General features: G+C 36.1%; 1 protein-coding gene across 1 annotated transcript in view; it reads left to right on the top strand.

Moving 5' to 3' along the window:
• PKHD1 (PKHD1 ciliary IPT domain containing fibrocystin/polyductin) overlaps window positions 1–22,935 on the top strand; it is a 184,027-nt gene that overhangs the window by 6,000 nt on the left and 155,092 nt on the right. The window contains exons 6-18 of the mRNA XM_070956611.1: window positions 1,507–1,585; window positions 2,433–2,504; window positions 4,443–4,507; window positions 4,894–4,933; window positions 6,295–6,365; window positions 9,085–9,186; window positions 9,346–9,441; window positions 9,935–10,073; window positions 12,433–12,547; window positions 19,663–19,938; window positions 21,027–21,116; window positions 21,722–21,812; window positions 22,516–22,655. Of these exons, the coding sequence (XP_070812712.1) occupies window positions 1,507–1,585; window positions 2,433–2,504; window positions 4,443–4,507; window positions 4,894–4,933; window positions 6,295–6,365; window positions 9,085–9,186; window positions 9,346–9,441; window positions 9,935–10,073; window positions 12,433–12,547; window positions 19,663–19,938; window positions 21,027–21,116; window positions 21,722–21,812; window positions 22,516–22,655 (1,376 nt within the window). The remainder of the gene's footprint in view (window positions 1–1,506; window positions 1,586–2,432; window positions 2,505–4,442; window positions 4,508–4,893; window positions 4,934–6,294; window positions 6,366–9,084; window positions 9,187–9,345; window positions 9,442–9,934; window positions 10,074–12,432; window positions 12,548–19,662; window positions 19,939–21,026; window positions 21,117–21,721; window positions 21,813–22,515; window positions 22,656–22,935) is intronic.

The raw sequence follows: 22,935 nt of genomic DNA, 5'->3' as shown, positions 1-22,935 counted from the left end.
TCTTGAAAAAAAAATGTCAGTTGGCATTTGGATGAGAATTCCCCCACAAAGAAGGAAGTTCACAAAACGTATCAGAAGGCAGCAGTGACAACCCACGTCTGTACTGTTGACAAGAAGTCTACATGGATATGTCCATGAAGCCACAAAGATAACAGCATGTATAGGCAACATGTGTGCAATAATTATACGATTGTGTAAGTTAGCAGTTACTAACATACAGGTAGTCCTCAATTTACAACCAATCATTTAGCAACTATTCAAAGGACTGAAAAAAATGACTTATGACTGGTCTTTGCACTTATGACCATCACAGGATCCTCATGGTCACGTGATTAAAATATGTGTCAGATCCCTAAAAGTGATACTGCCATTCAATTGGAAGAAGGGGGAGACTTGGATTCGATTTACTAGCATTGCCTGTGTCAACAGATATTTTACAACCTATATCGTGACGCCAAAGAGCCCTGAGATCCTCTTTACATGGAGGAATTTTTATGATAGCCATGTGGGTTGTTTCACTTTAAAGGATAAAGGTGTGAATGCATGGTTGTTCGGGTTCTCAGGGAAACTAGTAAAGAAAGCAGCTTCACACTTGTGTATTGGTTAAAATCTGCATTCTGACTTAAAAGGAGGGGTCTCTACTGTTTTAATCCTATTTGTCTTGCCTAAGGGTATTCAGATCTTGCTTTAACTGGGTTGCTATCACTTCTGCTTAATAAATGGTCTCTTTTGAACAACCACATTTCAAGAGTTTTTACTTTCTTAAGTTAGAAGGAGAGCAATCCTTACAATATGGCTGCTTGACAACTAGCATATTGGTTGCAGCATCCCAGGGTCATGTGATCATCATTTGTGATCTTTCCAAGCAAAATCAATGGGAGAAGCCAGATTCACTTAATGACCACATGATTCACTTAACAATTGCACTGATTTACTTAACCATGGCAAAAATGATTGTAAAATTGGTCACCAGTTAATAATCACCTTGCTTAGAAATTCTGGTGCCAGTTGTGGTTGTAAGTAAAGGACTGCCTGTACATCACAACTTCTAATACAAGTATATAAATTGTGGCATTTGCATGATGACATCAACACATGTGTGTCATTGTTTACCTTTCTTGTCTTGGCTCTGTGGACACTTGAGCACCAGGAATCAAGAATTTCTTGAAGAATTCTGAATTTGCAATATATAATATGCAATATATGACAGTAAAATTATCATCTCTTAAAAGACTCTTTATTTGGAGGCAAATCTAATCTCCAGTGGAAGGCTTTCTGGAATCAACTTCCTAATTTGCAGAAGTAGGGGAAGAGCAACAGTTTTCCCCAGAAAGTGTAATGAAAAGATGCTTTATTCTGAGTTGTATTTCTTACAAAGGACATTTTTGTTGGTCTGAATTTGCATCAAACAAATCAATGCATCACTCCCCTTTCTCATTTTTCATATAGATTCATTTTGCTTTTGAAGCAATATGTTCTAATTTCTGCTTTTTATTTTTTCAATAGGAAATGTAATACAAATTTATGGTCGGATTCTGGCCCAGGATTATGAAACTTATAATTTCAATGTGGACTTTATTGATGGGTAAACCTGTGTTCAGTGTTTCTCTGAGTTACAATGTCCAGTAGTATTTTCTCATATTTTGGAAATGCAGTTAAAAAGGGATATTGAAGTGATATAAAGCTATTGTTCTGTCCATCTGCCTTCCTATATATTTGAAGCAGAATAGAGCAGATGTGACCTCTTGATGGTGACATGTGGCTGTGCAAGATGGGATCAGGAGGGCTAATCTGTTTAGATTACACAATTGTCTCAATGGGATTCAAACATCTGATAAGCAAGTGATTTTATTGTTTTTGCTGACCGACATAATGTTTTGGACATAATATTTAATTTGTTCATAGAGTGCTGGTGGAAGATAGTACTGTAAATGAAGGGCATTTCACTTCCTTGTAAACTTCTTGTTATATTTTGTGAAGAAATAAGAGGAGAGAGATGTGCCTGAATTTAAAACAACAGGAAAGAGATGATTAAGTTCCAATAGAAGAAAATATCTGTAGCTCAGGGTTTAATTGTGGAGCCCTTGGTGCTCTCTAGGCTTGGCTGTTTGGTTGTAGACATTTCATTTCCCAACTAGTAGCATCATCAGTGTTAGTGAGTGTGGGGTTAGCTCCCTTTTTATATAATGTGACTTGCCATGCCAGTGTTGGTGGAGGTGTGGTATTCCTGTTGGTAGTTCCTTCATTAGGGTATTTGTGTGTGAGAGAGAGGGGGGGGAGGGAGGAAGGAAGAGAGAGAGGGAGGGAGGGAGGGAGAGAGAGAAAGAGAGAGAGAGAGAGAGAGAGAGAGAGAGAGAGAGAGAGAGAGAGAGAGAGAGAGAGAATGTGCTTATTTTTTCCTGGCTTGATTAACTTTATCCCTTCATCTCTAGGCCTGTAATCCTTGAGGCAGAAAATGGCTGGATAACTATTTGTTCTCTTGTCAGTCAGCAAACACGTAGCATGTAAGTTATAAATCATTGTTTCTTTTACACTATATTCTTTAAAGTTTAGAAGTTTACCAGACAAGTCTTGAATTGGTGCTGGTTGTTTGAATCAATATAAATTAGTTTTAGAAGTGCCTTAAAAGCTTTAGGTTGCATTCATTCACCTGAAAATAAGTCCCATGGAATTCACTGAGGTCACCTTCTGGACTGGACTGCTGGGTATTGAAAGTTTAGATGGTGATGGAAGCAATCTCAGATTGTGAAATCAGTTCTGACAATTACAGTATTGGTCAGCGAGACTTCATTGTGTGTGGATTCAGAGACAATGAGACCTATGTTGAGTCTGTTTTCAACCCCTCCTGCTTTTAAATTGTGAAAAGACCTTTGTTTGGAATCAGGAAATCAATGAAGCTTTCTTGTGAAGTGTTTTAATAAGTCATTGTTTAGAAGTTCTGAGGCTGGATAGTAACTTTTTTTTTTTACAGGAAAAGAAAATAGGTCAAGTATTAACCTGAGCTTATTCTTTGCTATCTTCTGGCACAATAATTAGACTTGATTCAGTTAATGTGTTTAAAACTTTTCCCATCTAATGCATTGGGATTTCTTCTTCCCTTCATAGATAAAAGATCAAGGCTGGGATTCAGAAATTGGTATATTTTATTACAGACATTGTCCCAGTGTTAGTGTACAGAGGCTGGGTGGGCAATAGGAGATGGGAGACGGCAGAAAGACCTTGACACTATTATTATTATTATTTAATTGCTGTTATACTGAAAGCCATTGAAACCAATTGGCACAGTTCATAAAGCTAAAATAAATAATAACATTTCATTATTGAAAAAAATGTCATTATTTTCATCAGTGAGAGCTGTGTTGTGCATCTGGTTACAAACAAAAAAGTAACACTTAACTTTTTAGGCCAGTTTCAAGTCTTTAAGTGCAATCCATCTCTCTCTCTCTCTCTTACTCTGTCTGTCTATCTGTGTTATGTGGCAGGTGTTTGTTTAAATCCATTATCCAGAACTTTTTAATTTCATTATCAACATAGCTGTACACTGAAAAATAACTACTTAATTTTTCTGAGCAAGTGAGAAACAACAAGTGAAAGAAGATAACATCAAATCATGAACTTGGAGGTGGTTACTAAGAAAAATTACTCTGCAAGAAAAAGAAACAGTCTGGGACAAATATAGACCAGCTACTCCCTCAAGGCAATGATGAGAAAGCAATTCTCAGACTCTGAGGAGCAGATGTTGGACCAGAAAAAAAATGATGTGCTTGGGAAGTCAAAGGCAACAGATAGCATGGATGAATGGAATCAGAAAAATTATAGCAATGTCTTTGGAATGAGGAACCTAGAGATAGGTTAATATAGCAAACATTGTCCATGTAATCACCAGAAGTTGATCCTTACTTGATATATAATTAATTATCTAATTATCCCCCATCCCCTTTTTACATATGCAATATCAAAATGCTTTGATATAAATCTTTGGTACAATCACATACTGAGTATTGCAATCAGTTCTGGTCAGTGTTGTATCTCAAAAATTATTTTATAGATGTTGAAGTGACAAGCAAAATGTTCAAGGAGTTGAAGCTATTTTCTTATAAAGTATGGGTCCTTTATGCCCATCTAAGCATGGATATACAGTCCTGAATGCTGGCACACACAGATGCATCTATTCTCTCTTTTAGCAAAGAAAAATATCATTACATTTATTGTTTGCAGATTACAGTAGTTCATGTAGTATGTCCTAATCTAGGATCAAAAACTTTAAAAGCATTTAACATTATTTCAATGATTTTGTGTTCAATGAACACCTGAAGACAATGACCTGCAATCCATGTATTGTTGCCTTTTTAGAAGTCTTTGTAATGAAGAAATATGATCTCTCTTCAGTTGAACAAGACATTTTAACCTTTTCAGTAATATTTTCTTTGCTTTGTTTACAGTTATCCTATTCATCTAATTGATGGCCTGGGAACTGTAGCGTGTGAAGTAGAAGGCAACTATATTGGTTAGTAAAAATAAGAAAATAATACACTACTATATTTTTATTCAGTGTTATAAACATCTTTGTGTGGGTCTTCTTCTGCAAGGAATCAACTAGTTTTCCTTTCTGACTCTTCCTGTTATCTTTATTTCCAGTGGACATTCCTAGCCACTGTGACAAAACATTAGTAGCTAGTACAAAACAGTAAATAAAAGCATTGTGAAAGCTAGGGAGACCAGAAATAACTTCCTAGGGAAAAAAATGTCAAAGTGAAAGCAAAAGTTCTATTCAGAATTCTGAAAATAGTTTATTATACTGATGAAAAACAAAAAATATAAAATATAAAATATAGCATTTATAAATTATGTATTCAAGTTCTTACACTGAAAGTGTGTTTTCTTTTCTTACAGGGTCACACAATGTTAGCTTTTCAGTGTATAACAAGGGAAAGTAAGTAAAAGAAAAGTTCCTTCATTGGCTTAATAAAGTTCCTATTAATTTACAATGCCTTCATGTAATTGTGTACGAAGGGCAGGGCAGTGGTCTGTCCCAGATGCAGGCAACTGGGGCCATATTGTTTGACAATTTGGAGATAGTAAAGAGGCTATCTGGAGGTGTGGAGTTAGGTCACTGTGGTTGGTGTACTGATTAGGTAGATGTTTGGCAGCAGGCAACATGGGGCATCAGTGACAGAGAGGTGAGTGTCAAAAAATGATCTGCTCCAAATGTCACATATGTTAGGTATGTCCTGCATTCATGAAACCTTCTCATTCCCATCTGGTTTCAACTTCAAGCATGAGACCATAATATTTACACTTAGGAGAAATGCACAGTGTAGAAATAACTTACAGTAAGAGCAAAAGTCTGGTGCCTTAACCACTAGATCTGGCTATCTTTTAACTTTTATGGTTCCACTAAGAACACTCCTGAAATATTTCATAAATGTTATCCTGAAATTTTGCAAGCTATCAACATATTTTTATTTTTAACTTAAACAAAGATTCTCTATAGGAAATATTCCCCAAACACCCTCTTTTTACTTTTCAAAAGGACATATTGGACTTTAAGATAGTCAGCATTTTTTAAATCTACAATGTACAGAATGTACTTTTCTTTCTCAAGTGCACCAAAACTGTTTTAGGCCTCATTACTTTTTGATTTCTTCTGCTTTGCTGTGGACTCCTCAGTAGGCCCTGTTGCAACCTCAGACTATGTTCAACAATGAAATGTGATATCAGAAATTCAGGCGAATAATTGTCAGTTAAGAACTGGGACAGAATCTATCAATTTCCAGTTCTATGATTTTCATGCTCAGTTTTAAAAAAATAAGAGATATCAGTAATTAAACAGAAATTATTAATTTATTGGCAAACAATTGAAATGGAAGAGATGTCTCAGAAAAACAATTAATAACTTGCCAACTACAGTGATATTACAAGAAATTGTGCAGACAATACAAACTATAAAACTGGGGAATGGTCCTTGACCTGACAAATTTCCAGAATGGTATGAGAATGGTTGGTTTTTTGAATTTTGGTTTTAATTAAACATCTGTAAAAGGAAAAGAAAAGAAGCACAAGAGGAAAAGAAACAATCAATAGCTAAGAGATTTACAAGCACCGTACTATATATATATATATATATATATATGTTTGCTAAAATGTTCAGTTAATCCTTTATTTAAACACTAATTTTCTCAGTGTTTCATCACAATGTTACAATTTCTCCCTCATGCTATAATCTATGGATGCCAATTTTACCTTCTTCTCATTTAAGTATTTCTGATTATTTTTCTTGTTTTAATGTTGCAGGTCAATAGTACACAAAGATGCTTGGCTTATAAGTGCTAAACAGGAACTTTTCTTGTACCAGACATTCTCAGGTGCTGTGCTCTATCTTGGTGTAACATTTGCAGTGCTTCATTTTGAAAGATCGTGGAAGGAATGTGAAAACAAGTTTAATCAATAACTGTTATATATTTCAGTGCTTATATTCATTACTAACTACTAGGAAACATTGTACAGTCTAAATTGTTCTTGTTGGAATGTCGGCCATAGGTAGCCCTTGAATGTTAGTGTTCATTCATTCATTCATTCATTCATTCATTCATTCATTCATAAAATTTATTGGCTGCCCATCTTACCGTAGGGTAACTCTGGGCGACTTACAGTTATATATACAGTTAAAACATAAAAAGTTAAAATCAGCCATTAAAACCAAGGACACATGGGGAGGGCAAGGACAGAGTGGGGGTGGAAGGTGGGATCTGTCATTACTCAATCAACCACCTCCATTGTGCTGTTCCCCCACTGGAGCCTCAAGCTGATTGGCAGATTCACGTCTTTAGGCCCTTTTGAAAAGATGAGAGGGTTGGGGGTTATATGTTATATGTTCAATCCTTTACTGATATTTGAAGTTCCAGGCCTTGCATGTTGATGACTATTATATGATACTTTTAGCAGCTTGAAGGAAGAGAAGTCTGTAGATCCAATGAATGGTACACCTACCTTTCTTATTTGTTTGTTCTCTCATATTAGAGAGTTGAGGACCAGATAAATTAACCCCTATTTGCAAGATAGCTTTAACCATACCATATTGCATTATAGTCATCAATACACAACCGTGGGAGTTCAATCCCAGTATAGAGTTGGACATACATTGAATAACATCTAATATATAGAGATACTTATACCTGGCAAATTCCATCAAGAATGAAAATAAAATCTATTATTTTCTAGCCTGAGAGTGTAAAGAGGAAAGGAACATGTACCATCTATAGTATTATTTTAATATTCTTTGGTTTAATCCCAGATATATGAGATGTAATTGTGCTTAACTAGGACCCAGTATGTCTTTTCTAGTAGCATGGTTGGTTGTTTTTGGAACTATTAAATTGATTTCTAGTTTATTGGACTTTCTTAGAATGAATTTATGTGAGAGGGCAAGCTGCCTAGAAAATGGTCAGCACCTATGTAGCTGTTGTCCTGTCTCTTTAAGCCCTCTCCCCAGCCAGCACAGCAATGTTGGCTATAAAAACTCTGTTGTGAGACCGTTGGAGGTTTTGGGGGTGTGTGTGTGACAGAGAGAGAGAGATGGAGGGAGATGTGTGTTCCTGTGTGGAAATAAAGCAGCCTGAACCAGGTAGAAAGAAATATTTTTGGCTGTAATAGTATAGGAAGAAATATCCTTATGGGTTCAGCTCCAAGTGGGAAAAAAGACACTGGAAACATGGAGACTGCTTGGAAAGATGGTTTAATGGTGGACAGGATCACATGTTTGAATTCCTGAACAGAAAAGGAGTAAGACGCAGCGAGTCCCCGGGTTTTTTGCCCTCTCTGGCTTTGAACTTCCTGGGGCCCAGAAAGAGTATCCTGATTGGTTGTCAGACTCCCAGGGGGCGGGGTCTTAGCTAGCCTTGCTGGCTGATGTAATCTTCCCAGGTGCCATGTGGTGAGTTTCTGTTGCTAGATGGGTCCTATTGTGTTAGTTTCTGTTGCTAGATGGGTCCTATTGTGTTACAGATGATGGTCCATTGACAAAGATTGAGTTTCTGCCTCTGTCCCATTGACAAAGAGTGGGGGCAGAAAGATGGGAGCTGCTTCGTCTTTAAAACATGCTTCTCCATTTCTCATGCAGGGAAACATAATATTCTGCCTTTTTAATAGTTCTCAAAATATTTCATTCCTCTAGGAAAGGGGTGGGTGCTAACTTCTTACAATAGAATTCACAAGGAATAGTGTTGGAGTTGGAGGAACAGTAGTATGAGGTGTGGGAGTAGTGGGGAAGAGTGTAGTAGTGGGCAGCAGTGAACACTACCCTGTGAATGTGTGTGTATGTTTGTGATGCCTAGGAACTTGTGTTGTTATGTTTTGGAACCCATTGACTTGGGTATACTTAAAAGAACCTGTGACAAAGTGCTGGTAGAAGTGGGATATCCAAAAGATGGCAATCACACAAGTGAAAATGGCTTAAACTAGAAGAAACAAGTAGACATGAAAAATGCAGAAATGACAGATTCTCCCTTAGAAGAGGCCTCTACTTTGGTAGAGACAGGTATCCACCCTAGACCTGTGGTTAAACCAAAGAAGAAGATAGATTAGTCAGAAATGAGGCTAGCCCCAGATACTCTGGCCAATATCACAGATATGTTAAAACAACAGCAAGAGGAAAAGCTTCAATTAATTAAAAAAAAAGAGAGAGATTAAAGAGTGACTTTTTGCCATGAAAGTATCTCTATTCTTTCCCCTCTCATTCATATTCAATAAAGAATAATAACTATTTCATTATTTTTAAATGGATTTTTTAAAAAGTTAGCAGGTGGACATAGATATGTACATGGCTCTCCAAAAATCCTTGAGCCAACAGGAAACTAATCTGTCCCAATATTTGTTGGCCTCAATGACGATCACCAATCACTTTCCTTAATGTGAACTGGTCTGAAGAGGAACAGGAGAGAGAGTTGCTTGTCTTGAGTCCAAGGCAGAGATATAATTGGAGAAAGCATATCAGACTTCTTGACCTTTCTTAGTTCTCATGAAGATAAAGGGAGAGAAGAGGGACAAAAAGCCAGCCTATGATTACCTTTTTTATTTTTCTCTCAGACATTTCTTCAGTGTCTCCTGCTACAGGCAGCCTAGGTGGTGGAACTGACCTCACCATCACAGGGGACTTCTTTGAGACACCTATGAAAGTCACAGCTGCAGGTAAAAATGATAAAATTGAATTTCATGACATTTAAGCCTCAGAAAATGGAAATATGATAAAAAAGCACATACAATAATTTGGAATGTGAGTGAGTATGTAGGAAGGTTGCAAATGCTCTGAGATTTTTTAATTTTCAGGCTCTTCTTTCCTCTCCACAGGTACTCCCTGCCAAATTAAACATATTACTCCACAAAAGATAATCTGTACAACTGGAGCAGTAGACAATAATAGAACATTCAGTGAAATTCAACCAGGTATCTTCAACTTATATCCCATCCAAATGATCAAATGAGAAATGAGGTGGGTCAGTGGTGGGTTTCAAAAAATTTTACTACCGGTCTGTGGGTGTGGCTTGGTGAGCGTGGCATGGCTTGGTGGGTGTGGCTTGGTGGGCGTGGCAGGGGAAGGATACTGTAAAATCTTCATTCCCACTCCACTCCAGAGGAAGGTTACTGCAAAATCCCCATTTTCTCCCAATCAGCTGGGAATTGGGAGGCAGAGAATAGATAGGGGTGGGGCCAGTCAGAATTTTTACTATCGGTTCTCTGAACTATTCAAAATTTCCGCTACCGGTTCTCCAGAACTGGTCAGAACCTGCTGAAACCCACCTCTGGATGGGGCTGAGATCTTAGACTCAGGTTGTTATGGACTGGTTTTGATCACTAGTTAATTAGCACATCTATAAATTAACTAATACATTTACAATTCATTTACTGATGATTCCATCCTTGTTTTCCAATTTACCAGGAAACAGGGGCCTTCTTTTTGAAGTTTGGGATGGTTCAGACGCTAATTTCACTGAAGCGATTCCAGGATACAGCTGGCAGATTGTTCCTAATGCCAGTTCTCCATACAATTTTCTGCCTGAGAAACAGAAGCCGTTCAGGTAATTAGTGTTCTTTATTAAGTCATCTTCATACTAACAGTTGCAATAACATAACACTGACTATTCCACAATCTATACATTTAATCTGCTTTATACAACTGCCATGAAAGTTTAAAGGAACGGTAGTGAGAGAGTTTAGAATACTCAAAGATTTTCCCTGACAGTTCTAAGTGAAGACTCAGACTTTCTAGGTGATAATGAGAATGGGGAATTATTGTTAAACCAGTTTAAGTCATATTTTCCTGGAGTGTCCTAAAAAGTTACTTATTACTTGCCACAATATAATAGGAAGGAAGGTAACTGAAGAACACTTACATTTTGCTTCTCTCTCTGTCTTGTTTTTATTGTATTCTATGTATTTAAGCCAAAGCTTCAGGAGGTCCCATCTATCCAGGGGTGCTTCCTATGTGATGTAGAACAATGACTTTTTAGGAGTCTTTGTTGCATTGAGAGCTTTCAAAGGTACAGTTCTGGGAGAAGGTAGAGAAGCTTTAAGAAGTTACAGGCATCCATTTACTTCTGAATCTGAAGTGCTGCACAGCCCTAATATGTATAAAATGTCAAGCTAATCTCCATTTTAATCACTGCTTTATTTATTTAATCAATTTTAAATTGCATTTTAATTGGCTTGGAAAGCTGTCTTTATTTATTGATTGATTATGTGCCATCAAGTCATTTTTGATTCCTAGAAACAACATAGATAGATGTATGTAAAGGAGAAAAATGCAAATGTAGAATATTATATATATATTTACATATAAAACCATTCATGGATAAGGTGGCCCTTGCATTTTTAACCAAAATATCATGAAAAAATTGCCATCTGGAGATAAGCTGATCCACATTTTTCATGTTACTTTGATTAAAAATTCAAGGATTTCTTTGTCCATGAATAAATATGGCAAATACAGATACCTTGAAAAAAAGTATTACTGGATGTACTATTTAATAAGCCCATCTGCAGATAAGCCAAACCCAATTGTGGGGTGTATTTTAGCACGTATAATTCTCAGTTTATCCACAAATATATATGATAAGTAACAAATCAGTTGAAGGATTAGTATAATAGTTGAAATCAAGAAAGCAGTAACATATCTTGGAATTAAATATTAAATGTATAGATATAAATGATAAAATTGCCATATATTAATTAACACAACAAAAAGGTGCTTATTCAAGAGGCAACTGGATTTTCTTTGTTTTTCTTTGAAGACATTTCACTTCTCATTCTCATCCAAGAAGCTTCTTCAGCTTTGAAGAAGCTTTTTGGCTGAGAAGTGAAACATCTTCAGAGAAAAACAAGAAAACCCAGTTGCCTCTTGAAAAAGCACCTTTGTGATAACTATGACCTGGATGACTGAGAATCTCCATAGACATTACAACTAACATAATTAAGATTATTTTCCAGGGTAAAAATTACCGAGTCAACCGTCCATCCTTTCCTTAAAATGTGATCATTTTCTCCCACTACGTTAGTATGATCAAGATCAGGAAACGCATCACTATTTAGTTACGAAAACACTACATACTAGTGTTTTTATACAGTGAATGTTTGAATAGAATACCAAGGGCTCTGGTAAACACCTTCTTTCCATTGCTATCCATTGTTTTTGGTATGGATTAACTGTTTCCTCAGATACTCAGACATATTCAACCAAGAAAACATTAACAGCAGTAAAGCCATAGCAATAGCACTTAGATCTATATACCGCTTCATAGTGCTTTACAGCACTTTCTAAGCGGTTTACAGAGTCAGTATATTGCCCCCAACAATCTGGCTCCTCATTTTATCGATCATCGGAAGGATGGAAGGCTGAGTCAACCTTGAGCAGTGAGAAACTGCCGAATTGGTGGCAGTCAACAGGATTATCCTGCAATACTGCATTCTAACCACTGTGCCACCCTGGCTCCTAAATAAAGAAGATTATTTGCCACCATGAGTCATTTCTTGAAATTTCTAATATTCTAGGCCGAAATAGTGAACACATCTTTATGATTCTTTTAAAAAGGAAAAGTCTTTTAATTTAAAGTTAGGATTCTTATATGGTAACTAATTGAATGATTTTTTAAAATGTTATTTAATTCTGGGTTTTATTTAATTGACCAAACTAAGTAATAATTTTAATTAGCAATTTTATGATGTTTGTGTATCTATATTTTTCTTGACTGTACACCGCCTTGAGTCCTATGGGAGAAAGGCGGTATAGAAATATAATAAATAAATAAATAAATAAATAAATAAATAAATAAATAAATAAATAAATAAATAAATTAACTAATTCAAATCAGACCTCTTAGACTCAACAGAAGAATCTTGTTTGATATTAAGTAGTTGAATATCTTTGTTTTTGCTATCCAGTGCACGACTCCGTGGGTTTTTTGTGGCACCAGAGACAAATAATTATACATTTTGGATTCAGGCAGATGGCAAAGCTTCTTTATATCTAAGTCTCTCAGATGAGCCAAGAAAAAAGGTATGACATATGACAAGCTACTGTTATCAAAAACCAACATGCTAAAATATTATCCTTGGTTAACTGTCCATAGAATTTCACTTTTGGGAATTTGAACTTTGGCCTTACCAAAAGCCAAAAATTTGCTTGAAATGAAAGGATTCTCTTTTAATTAACTGTGGACCTTTCCAAATATAGCTACTTAAAATGAATTGGATAACTTCAGGAGATATGGAAAACAAATAAAAATTGGGCAGTTTACCTGAGTTCTGAGACAGATCTATAATTTATGTGCAAGATGTGTGGGTAGGAAATAAATAAGCAATTCTTTTGATAGGTCTTATCTAAAGAGAACGGCAACCGAGTTGAATGTATATATAATAATCTGGAAACCAAGCTATATTTATTTATAGCATATCGCCATTTCTTAAGATGAGGTTCCCTTTTATGGAATGGAATTTTTGGCAGGCTTGAGTTCTCTCTGCTAAATATAAATTGATTGGAATTATGTTACCAATACTATATTGTACTGGATGAGTTCACAACTGTTTTAGATGTTTGTAGCGATTTTCATTCACTATATCAAATGATTGTCTACAATTGACTGTTGTCATTCTCACTCCCATTCCAGTCCTTGCCAGTGAATCAAGTGATTCAAAGGAAACTAAGTGAAATGTTTATATTGCTAGTCCATGTATGATATACCATACGTTAAATAAATAAATAGTTTTAAACTATTGAATGGTGCTTTAGTGCCTGGGGACTGAGACTAAATCTGTCTAACTCTGTCAGGAACTAATTAACATTAATAGGCAGTTATTTTTTAAAAAAAATTTGATTTATATGCCTCCCTTCTCCGGAGACTCAGGGCGGCTTACAATGCATTAAACAATAGCCTTCATACTTTTGTATATTTATACAAAGTCAGCTTATTGCCCCCACAATCCGGATCTTCATTTTACCTACCTTAAAAAGGATGGAAGGCTGAGTCAACCTTCAGCCTGGTAAGATTCGAACTTGCAGTAATTGCAGGCAGCTGCTGTTAAAAACAGTGCTTTAGTCTGCTGCACCACCAGGGCTATTTATCAGTGGCTGGTGCTGATTTGTAAATAGCAATAGCACTAGCACTTAGACTTATATACTGTTCCATAGTGCTTTACAGCCCTCTCTAAGCAGTTTACAAAGCCAGCATATTGCCCCCAACAATATGGTTTCTCATTTTACCGACCTCGGAAGGATGGAAGGCTGAGTCAACCTTGAGCCCATCAGGATCGAACTCCTGGCAGTCAGCAGAACTAGCCAGCAATACTGCATTCTAACCACTGTGCCACCATACAGCGCAGTAGGAGAAGGAATAATCACTTCTCCATTCTCCATATTTTTTCCCATTTTGTCCATACATGCTTGATGGAATTCCACAACACATATTTCAAAAGATCCAGCTTTATTACTATTTTAAGATGTTCCTTGGAGAGGAAAAACACACCTTCAGTACGTCAATCCTTTTTTTACCAAATTATGGCAAGTCTCTAGTTTTGTGCTTTTTCATTAAATCGGCTTCCTCGTTGTTAAGGAAATAAATGTTCTCAAGCGGAGTAGGTTTACTTAAGTGATTCTCTTTTGTTTCCAGTGGATTGTCATACAATTGTCCAAATGCCTTTTTCAGTCTTCAATCAAACTAATCTGTTGATAAAGCAAATTCATTTTTATTCCAGATTGGTAGGGGTGAAGGTGGTCTCACATCAAAAGTCAGTTATAAGGTCTCTTGGATCTTTAAGGCAGGCCGGTATGTTATTTTCCTCTTACTTCTTCTCTCTTACTTTTCCAGGGGCCTGCAGGCGGTTATTCAGAGAAGAGTGAGGGATGCTCTTCTAGATTAACGGCTTTTGCAAACAGGGGTGGCTGAATGCCTGCCCCGTTTTTTGGGTGTTATTGTTTGCTGGCTTGATTGATTATCAAGGGAGGGGTCCTCTTGGGGCTCGGTCTTTGTGTTGCCAGGAGTTGTGAAGCGGACAGTGTGTTTCTTTATTGGTCTTTCTTCTGATGCTGGTTTTGGCATGGAAGCGTTGGCCATACTATAGAAAACCTCCTCATCAGAATAACGTGTTCTTCTCTTGGCTTTTTTCTCAAGAGCAGAATGTTTGGCACGTTTTTTGTTAGCTCTTTGCTTCTTCAATTTGGCTTTTAGAAAAGCTGAACGCGTACGGTTATAATGCTTCTTCTTTCTTGGTCTACCTACCTTCAAGGGCTTCCTGTGATAGATGTTGCCCCTGTAGGAAGTCATTGAATGCTTGGCTTTTTGGGCTGAGAGCACATTGTCTCGGATTCTTCGGTCCAGATATCGGGACACGGGCATACGCCTCTTTCGATAGCCGCTCCTTGCACATCTCATTATGTGTCTGGTTCGTGTTTTCCTACCTCGCCTAGAATTATGCTTCTTTCGTCTACTTAGGAACTTTCGGTATCTCCTTTGGCGCATCCTCCTCTTCCTCCGGAAGTAGGCCTTCCTGCCTCTTTGGAAAGCAGCCATGACTTTGCTGGTTGTTACCCCTCCTGTTCAGCTTACTTGCCCCCTTACAAATGATAGTGATCTCATTCTAGCTGTGCACTTATATAATGGGAGCCATTCAAATGAGGGATTGGCTCTAGGTGCTCTGATTGGCTGGTTAGAACAATAGATCAGGAAGCTACCTAATAATGCTTGACTGTGAGATACTTATATGAAATCATGAGAGGGGGGGGACTCACTGTCTAGTTAAGTGTTGTAAAGGGAAATATTCCAAATGATACATATCTTCAGAACTCAGATTTGCTGCAAAATATCAGAACCATTTTTGACTCAAAACAGAAAATATTGATTGCTTGTTTGGCTAACATCCTATTAACTTTTCATTCTATTTTTTTAAGCTCCAAAATGCATAACTGAGACTGTACAGTATTCTTTCCCTGCTTTGAGAAAGTATATGCAGTAACTAGTTGTACTTTGCAGAATCTTTCAGGGCATGTACAAATGTGTAGTGATAGCATATCATGGGGATTTTAAAGAAGTTCTCAGCCCTATTTTTCTAGCATATTTTTCACAATACCAACTACATGCCTGAGAACAAGAGAATTTTTCCATTTCCCCAGCTGCTTTGCTTCTGGAGATGATCTCCAGCACTGCTAAAAATATTAGACCTAGCAAATAATTGCTTTCTATGTCTTACTTAGCTTTCCTAAATGATCTTTCTTTCTTTCTTTCTTTCTTTCTTTCTTTCTTTCTTTCTTTCTTTCTTTCTTTCTTTCTTTCTTTCTTTCTCTCTGATCACTTGGGTTGCCTTGTTCCTCATGTCTTTTAGCTCCATAATTCCCTGATTAAAAGAATTTTGTTCTATTTCACTTATAGTTGCAACAGGTTTTTGTATATAAACATTGCTATACTAGCAATTTTATTTTACACCACTTTCCCTGTTTTTCTTAATGTTTCCTGGAATTTGTTTGTTTGTTAATGCATTTATATTACAGTACTGATAAATTTCTCCAGCCTCGAGGGACTGATGGTGGCATATAACATCATCATCAATAACAATGATCTTCCCAAATAACAATAAACAATAATGTAAAAACCAACACACAAAAAGAAAAGATACATTTCAAATAAAGCCAAGATTTATGCCACAGTTACCAGGAACCAAAAGGACATTGAAATAAAACTGTTTTATTCTGTTACCAGAATTGCAGTAAGACTGGAGAAATAAGGTGGGAAGTAATATAAAGAAGGCTAGTTTATTCACTCATGCCCTGCAGCCCTCAAAAATGTCCTTTTTCACAATGTGCAATGTTTTCATTTAGTCACCCACCAAAATGATTATTTATTTTATTATTTATCACTAATGTAGACCATGTTAGCAAATTGTATATACTGTATTTGCAAAGTTAGGCTTCCAACTTCAATATCTATCACTGCAGACTTCCTTATATTGAAATGACTTTACTACTTTAATATCCATCCATCCCCAACTTGGAAATTCATTTTTGGAAAAAAATTTCTGTTTCTTTTTGTTTTTACCATGTAGGAATATGTACAGGGGAGTCAAAAAGAATTAAGCTATACTTGAAACAACTTTTCTGCCATCATCTTGTTTGATGTTATCAACAAATGTGGCTAGTTCAGTGAATGCTCCAACTCTATGTCATTGACAAATAGATTAACAATTTTCATCTCAATATATATCCTTGATTGCCCATTTATTTTTATCATCTGTGTTTTTAACTAGTTGGGGGGGAAATTATTCCATGATGTCCGAGTCTTTTCTGAAGACTTAGTTTTTGAAAATCCAAGAAAATTGGATTTTTAAGCATATCACCTCTAGCTCACAAGAGGTAAATAAATATATAACTTAGCATGGCAGAATCTATACTGCTCCTTCTTCAAAAATATATCCAGATGTAAACTTACCGGTAACTGGTCTGTAATTTCCCCCACTCTTTTTTTTTTTTTTTTAATTGTGCATTCCTCTCCTACAGAGGCTAATTTTATTGACTGGCTTACAATTAAAAACAAGTAACTGATTTACACAGCTAAACTAATCATGAGGCTTGACTATGGCAGAAATCTGTCAAATACTGAGCAATTAAGGATTTTTACTGTAATTGGAAAAAGTCATTTTATTTTCTTTTGCTTTTGGAATCAACTTTTCTCAACCTGGAAGCTTATATCAGTGCATTTTATTGGATTGGTATTATTTTTATTCATTATAAATAGAGCTCATGCATGCCTGTTTTCTATTCTGTAAGTTGTTACAGAAAAATTGAATGATGGAGATGTGATGAGAAATAATTCTAGGCATGCAAGAAATATTGCAATTTTAATTAGTAGATTTTCCAAACTGCTTCAGTCAATCGATCTTTATTATGGTCATGGACCAGGACCACAAATAAAAGCATTAAAACAGAAATAATAATCAAAAATAACGATAAAAGACAGAATAATATATTATGATTTGTGGTGGATTAACAGTTTGTCTAATTTTACATAAAACATAGCAGAATTTGGCCACATTCAGAGAAACTACTTCATACTGATCCGATACAGTAGCTGCACATAAAAAAGATCGTATTTCCCAGATATCTCGGATATTTTATTAGGTACTAAACTGTTCGTTATAGAAGAAATACTAGATGAAAAATATCCCTTTTAATATTTGGGTCCCAATTTGAATATATTTTCTTGTCTTTTGAGGAATGAAATTGTTTCTGTATAAACTATTTCCTGGTATCTCATTGTTCAGTATGCAAAAAAATTGTGAAACAGATATTATAATAACTTCAGGATTATGGCCTTATTTGATTACAGCTTAAACCCATGTGCCAAATGGTCTCTGAATACATCTTTGTTGAATATACGAACAATAGATTTATTTGGATAAAGCAAAAGTATTTATTTGAAGTCATAAAAAAGCTATTAGTTAACATTAAATCCTTAAAGCAGAAAGTTAAAACAAATATTAATCTTTTATATTCCATTCATTTCCAGAACAATATAGAACCCTTGTTTTTTTTAAATGCAGACTTAGTTTTCATTATAATGTAACAGGCAAAGATACTGGGAAAAGGGAAAGAAATCCAGTGATATCGGTTTTGAGACTTTATCAAATTAAAAATGATCTCTTATAGCAATAGCACTTAGACTTATATACCACACCATAGTGCTTTTACAGCTCACTCTAAGTAGTTTACAGAGTCAGCTCATTGTCCGCAACAAACTGGGTCCTCATTTTCTCCAGTCTACAACAGAGTCCTTTCAACAGTTCTAAAAAGGCTCCACACCAATTTACACCACTCAGGTGACCTTGATGACTCAGATAAACCTCCAAGTGATCTTAACCAATTGCTAAAAGAATGCAAATGACCAGCTGTCTGCAAGGAGTATGTCCTTCCATTCCCCACCATCCAGTCAGAATTTAAATTGATTTGTGAATGAATTGAATCATTTGATGTTCAGAGCTAAACCTTTTGATATTTACTATTTGTTCACTGCAGCTTAACTCCCTGTTTCTCTAGACAGAACAGTGACTTGTTTCTTCACCCATTTGATTTGTTCAATTTAAGAATGTTTCTTCAGAAGCATGATGGCCAGTGGTGGGTTGCTCCCAGTTCGGCCCGGTTCGGCCCAGTTCGGCTGAGCCGGTAGTGGTCACGATGTGACGTCACCGAACCGGTTCTCTGTGACTGGGAGCTGGGCCCTTCCGCCCGCCCCCGCTTTATTCCTACCTTTATTTCTTGGTTTTTAGCCCAGCTGATAGGCACAGCAGAGTGGATTGCCACACCTCAACTGGGTAGAAACCCAACGTGCTTGCGCAGAGCGCAAGTTCGGCATGCGTGCGCGAAGAGAACCAGTGGTAACACCAGTTGGAACCCACCACTGATGATGGCTCCTAAACATGCCAAAACCTTGCCACCAGTCTTTTTGGCACCTCTTATGAAAGGTGGTAGGAAAAGCATTCAGTGTGGAGTTTCCGAAACCAAAATCTGTGATACTCAATCAGGAAAAGTAGAAATGTTGAAACTGCTACTTCAGATATGAAGCAAATAGTAGCTACTGACCAGCTTCAATTCTATTATAATCCATTTGATATAGAGTCTAATAATAAATTATCTTTGTAACTGTGGAATAATCTCTGAGCTTGGTTACTTGCTTGCAGACATTTCATTACCCAACATTATCAGTGCTAGTGAGTGGAGTTTTCTCCCTGATTATATACAATAGATTGCCTTGTTACTATCACCAGATGTAGGATAAGAAGCTGAGTTGGAAGGTGGGTTAAATAAGTCTTCAGTTTGGAGTCATTGCATTTTTCACAATAACCAACCCCTCACCCCCCTGTGAATTCTGTTGACATTTATCTAGCATCTATTTACCTTTACCTGCATTAGTTGACTAGATTCTTGTATTAGAGGTAATAAATAATAAAATCTGTCCTTTAAACTCAATTAATGTTCCTGCTTTCATGCTTGATACTTGGATCTATAATTTTGAAAAAATCATTTTATTTTCCCTTGCTTTTTGAATCAAATATTCTTTATGACTTGTGGACTTCAACTCTCAGAATTCCTGAGCCAGCCATTTTACTGTTTTCATTTTTTTTGGTCAACAGGTGGAAGTTGTATCAATTCCTACTGGCACCACTGATTGGTCAGCACTTTGGGAAGAAGATTGGTTTCATCCTAGGAAGCCCAAATCAGAGAAATATGAGCTAATTGCTGGTACAATGTACTATGTGGAAGCTGTGCATCATGGGATATCCCCAAACAATGGAATGAGCATAGGATTTCAGTTGCACAATACCTGGCTGAACCCTGATGTGGTTGGTACTTATCGCAGAGAGAGATATAGAATACAAGCCAGTGCTATCCAGCTTCCAGAGATACAGGTAAATTCCAGAATATAATCTGAATTTGAAATTTTTGCTTCTTCTGCACACTTTTCCCTATAACAGTTGTCAACTGAATTGATAAAACAATGAACTAATGTTGTTACTTGAATTTTATTTTCTAGTTGAAATTGTGAATTGAAGCCCCACTGTTTCAACAAGTTGCATAAAAGTCACAGATTGCGTGAATGATTGCTATAAAATGTGGTGTGTGTTTCTCTGTGTGTGTATTTGTCTTTTTCTTTTTTCTTTTTTTATTATTTTATTTATTCTGATTTATTAAAACTTTTTTTTTTTAAAAAAAAAAGTCAGGAACCTTTATTGTAACTATGTTAAATCAGGTTTCGATACCAGATTTTCATAAATGGCAGTAAAAAGGCTTATATTATCTTGGCCATCTCAGTGTATTTATATGTAAACTTTAGGCCATTAAAGTTTCCACCATAACATAGGTGCCACCAGACTTCATCTTTTTTTCTGCTTGTATTCTGCCCATGTGTTCTACATGTGACTGCTGGTAGGTCTGAGCCATATTTATTTCTTCACCCACTAATAAATTTATCACCAGTTGAATGTTGGATCATTCTTAGCAATTGGGAAATAGGCTGTTCCCTTTTATCCCTGTGAAGGGATGCAAGGAAACCTAACTTATGGTTAGCTGACCAAAGAGAGTAAAGGTTTTGTTTATTACTTATTTATTTATCAAATTTATATGCCACCCATCTGGTCTAGAGGCAGCTGTCGGCACCTTACAATAATTTTATGGATGTTTTGATGCTAGGATTATTACAAAATAGTAAACAACAAATTCAGGGATTCTCAAACATTCTGCAGGATGACTTCATGAGTTCCTTAATTCCCTCCTCCCCAAATGAAATTATTTGCAGAAATTTCGCTGCTTTGAAACTATACATTAAACTGGGACTCGAGCTTATCAAATTCAAAACTCTTCTGAATTACATATTACATTCATTATGTGGTTAAGGAGAGAATGAAAGATCCCAAGTTGTTAAAAAGTACTGTTTTCATTTTTATTCAGAAGAAATAAATATACTTTGTAAGCCACACTTAATCTTTTTGCTTTATAGATGCTGATATTGTCTGGCAAAGGATGGTTCAGTCTTGCTTGGGACAATGTGACCAGCAATCCCATGTCAACAAATGTTACTGCTGATCAAGTACAGACTCCTGAATATAAAATAATTATTAATAATTGCAATGTGTAGAATTGGGATGGTAGCAGTGATTGGTACAACAGTAGCTTCAACATCTAAAACTATTACTGCACTTTATAAGCAGAGATCACACATTAGGAAAAATTAGGAAGATATCCAAACATAAAAGTTGATCATAGTGATAAATAGGTGTAAAATCTATAATGACATTTTATGATTAGTTGAGGTACCCCAGAAGCATGACATTTAAGGAGTAAGGAACCACAGCTTCTATCTTGAGAAGTGGGTTTGAAATGTTATGTACTCATAGACTAAATTCTGACATGGAATGATAATTCAAGCTAAATTAATAAATACTCTTGATCACTGTAAATGATTTCAAAAATATTAATGTTATTAAAAACTGCACATATCTTTGTGCACACAGTATGTATAAAATCTGCTTCAGGTATCAGAATAATTTCTCTTATTTTTGGTACAATGCAGCTAGACTTATAGTGGGGAAAAGCATTAGTTGTTTGGCTTTAGATAGCCAAATGTCTTACATTTGGGTCCTGCTTGGTTTTGGAACTCTGCACTTTTTTTTAAGAAAAAAAATTATTTTTCAGATGCAGCATGAACTGGAGGAACTTCTTTCAGTAAAATGTGAAATAGAGCCATCATCTGCTAATATTTTTTTGCAAGCAAGGTTTGAGCAAAGTAAGCTTGTCATTTTCAGTTTGAAAGACTTTTATTTCAGAAAAAAAAAATTAGCTATTGTAAAAAAAGATAAGGAACATCTGCAGACCTTCTCCAAAAACTAAACGTGCGCAAATGCATATACACACACACTCACACAATATTGGTCAGAAATGAAATAAAGAAAGAATACATTATATTATTGAATGAAAGGTTATTTTATTTGTTTATTTCATTTATTTAAAATGAATAAAATGTGCTATCTCTCTGAGGGTAGTTTACCAAAAAAAATTTATAAAAATTGGTCACAAAGGCTACAATTAGAGTAGATTAAGTGCAATGTGGCTACATAGGTTAGCTTACTTTTTGCACAATGTCTCTTCTCTCCCTGCTTGTCTTGTGGTCTTGAATGCTGCAAAACCAGCATGTGGTTTCCTATTAATCACCTAGTTATGCATCCTACACTTGGGTTGCATAATGTGTATCACATATTATGGGTAATGTTCTAATTTATATGCTTAACCTGAACCCTCTTTCACTAAATTTGTTATGTGCAAGTCTTTACATGCTGCAACTGAATTTTGGCATTAATGCTCTTTTGCAGAACTGAGACTGCCACTCATAGCACTGAGTTATTAAGGCTAGTCTTGCACTCAGGTTTGTCTAGGACTCTAGGACTTACTTTGCATATAATTTTTCCTTACTTTCCCCACATCTGCCATAGATACTGAGAATCCAGTCAATGGTGGAGTCCTTGTCAGTTGGACAGAACCCTTTTGTGGAAGATTCAGCAATCTCAGGCCAAAAAGTCTTATCAAAACATCTCAATTAATCCCTCCTTATGATGTCACTACATACACACACGTGAGTAATGTTTTTCCAAGAAATTTCAAGGAGTGAAAGGACTAAATACTGAATCGATAGGATGACTTTGGTGATAGGCATAATCAATATCAGGAACAGGAAATCTCATTTGGCCTCATTTGGCCTTGATCCGTGCAAGCATGGTAAGGGACACAAGGTGGGCAAGTGTAATGCACTTGTGTATGTGGGGCAGATGTTTTAGGATAGCACGTTGTTCAAAAGAAACCTGAGTATAGAAATGTGTTGTTCTGTATTATTGGCAGCCATACTAGAAACAAAT

This window comes from Pituophis catenifer, unplaced genomic scaffold (genome assembly GCF_029215685.1).
Source record: "Pituophis catenifer annectens isolate HBS135680 unplaced genomic scaffold, rPitCat1.0.hap2 SCAF_1, whole genome shotgun sequence".
NCBI classification, from domain to species: domain Eukaryota; kingdom Metazoa; phylum Chordata; class Lepidosauria; order Squamata; family Colubridae; genus Pituophis; species Pituophis catenifer.
This window is presented reverse-complemented; position numbering and strand designations above follow the sequence as displayed.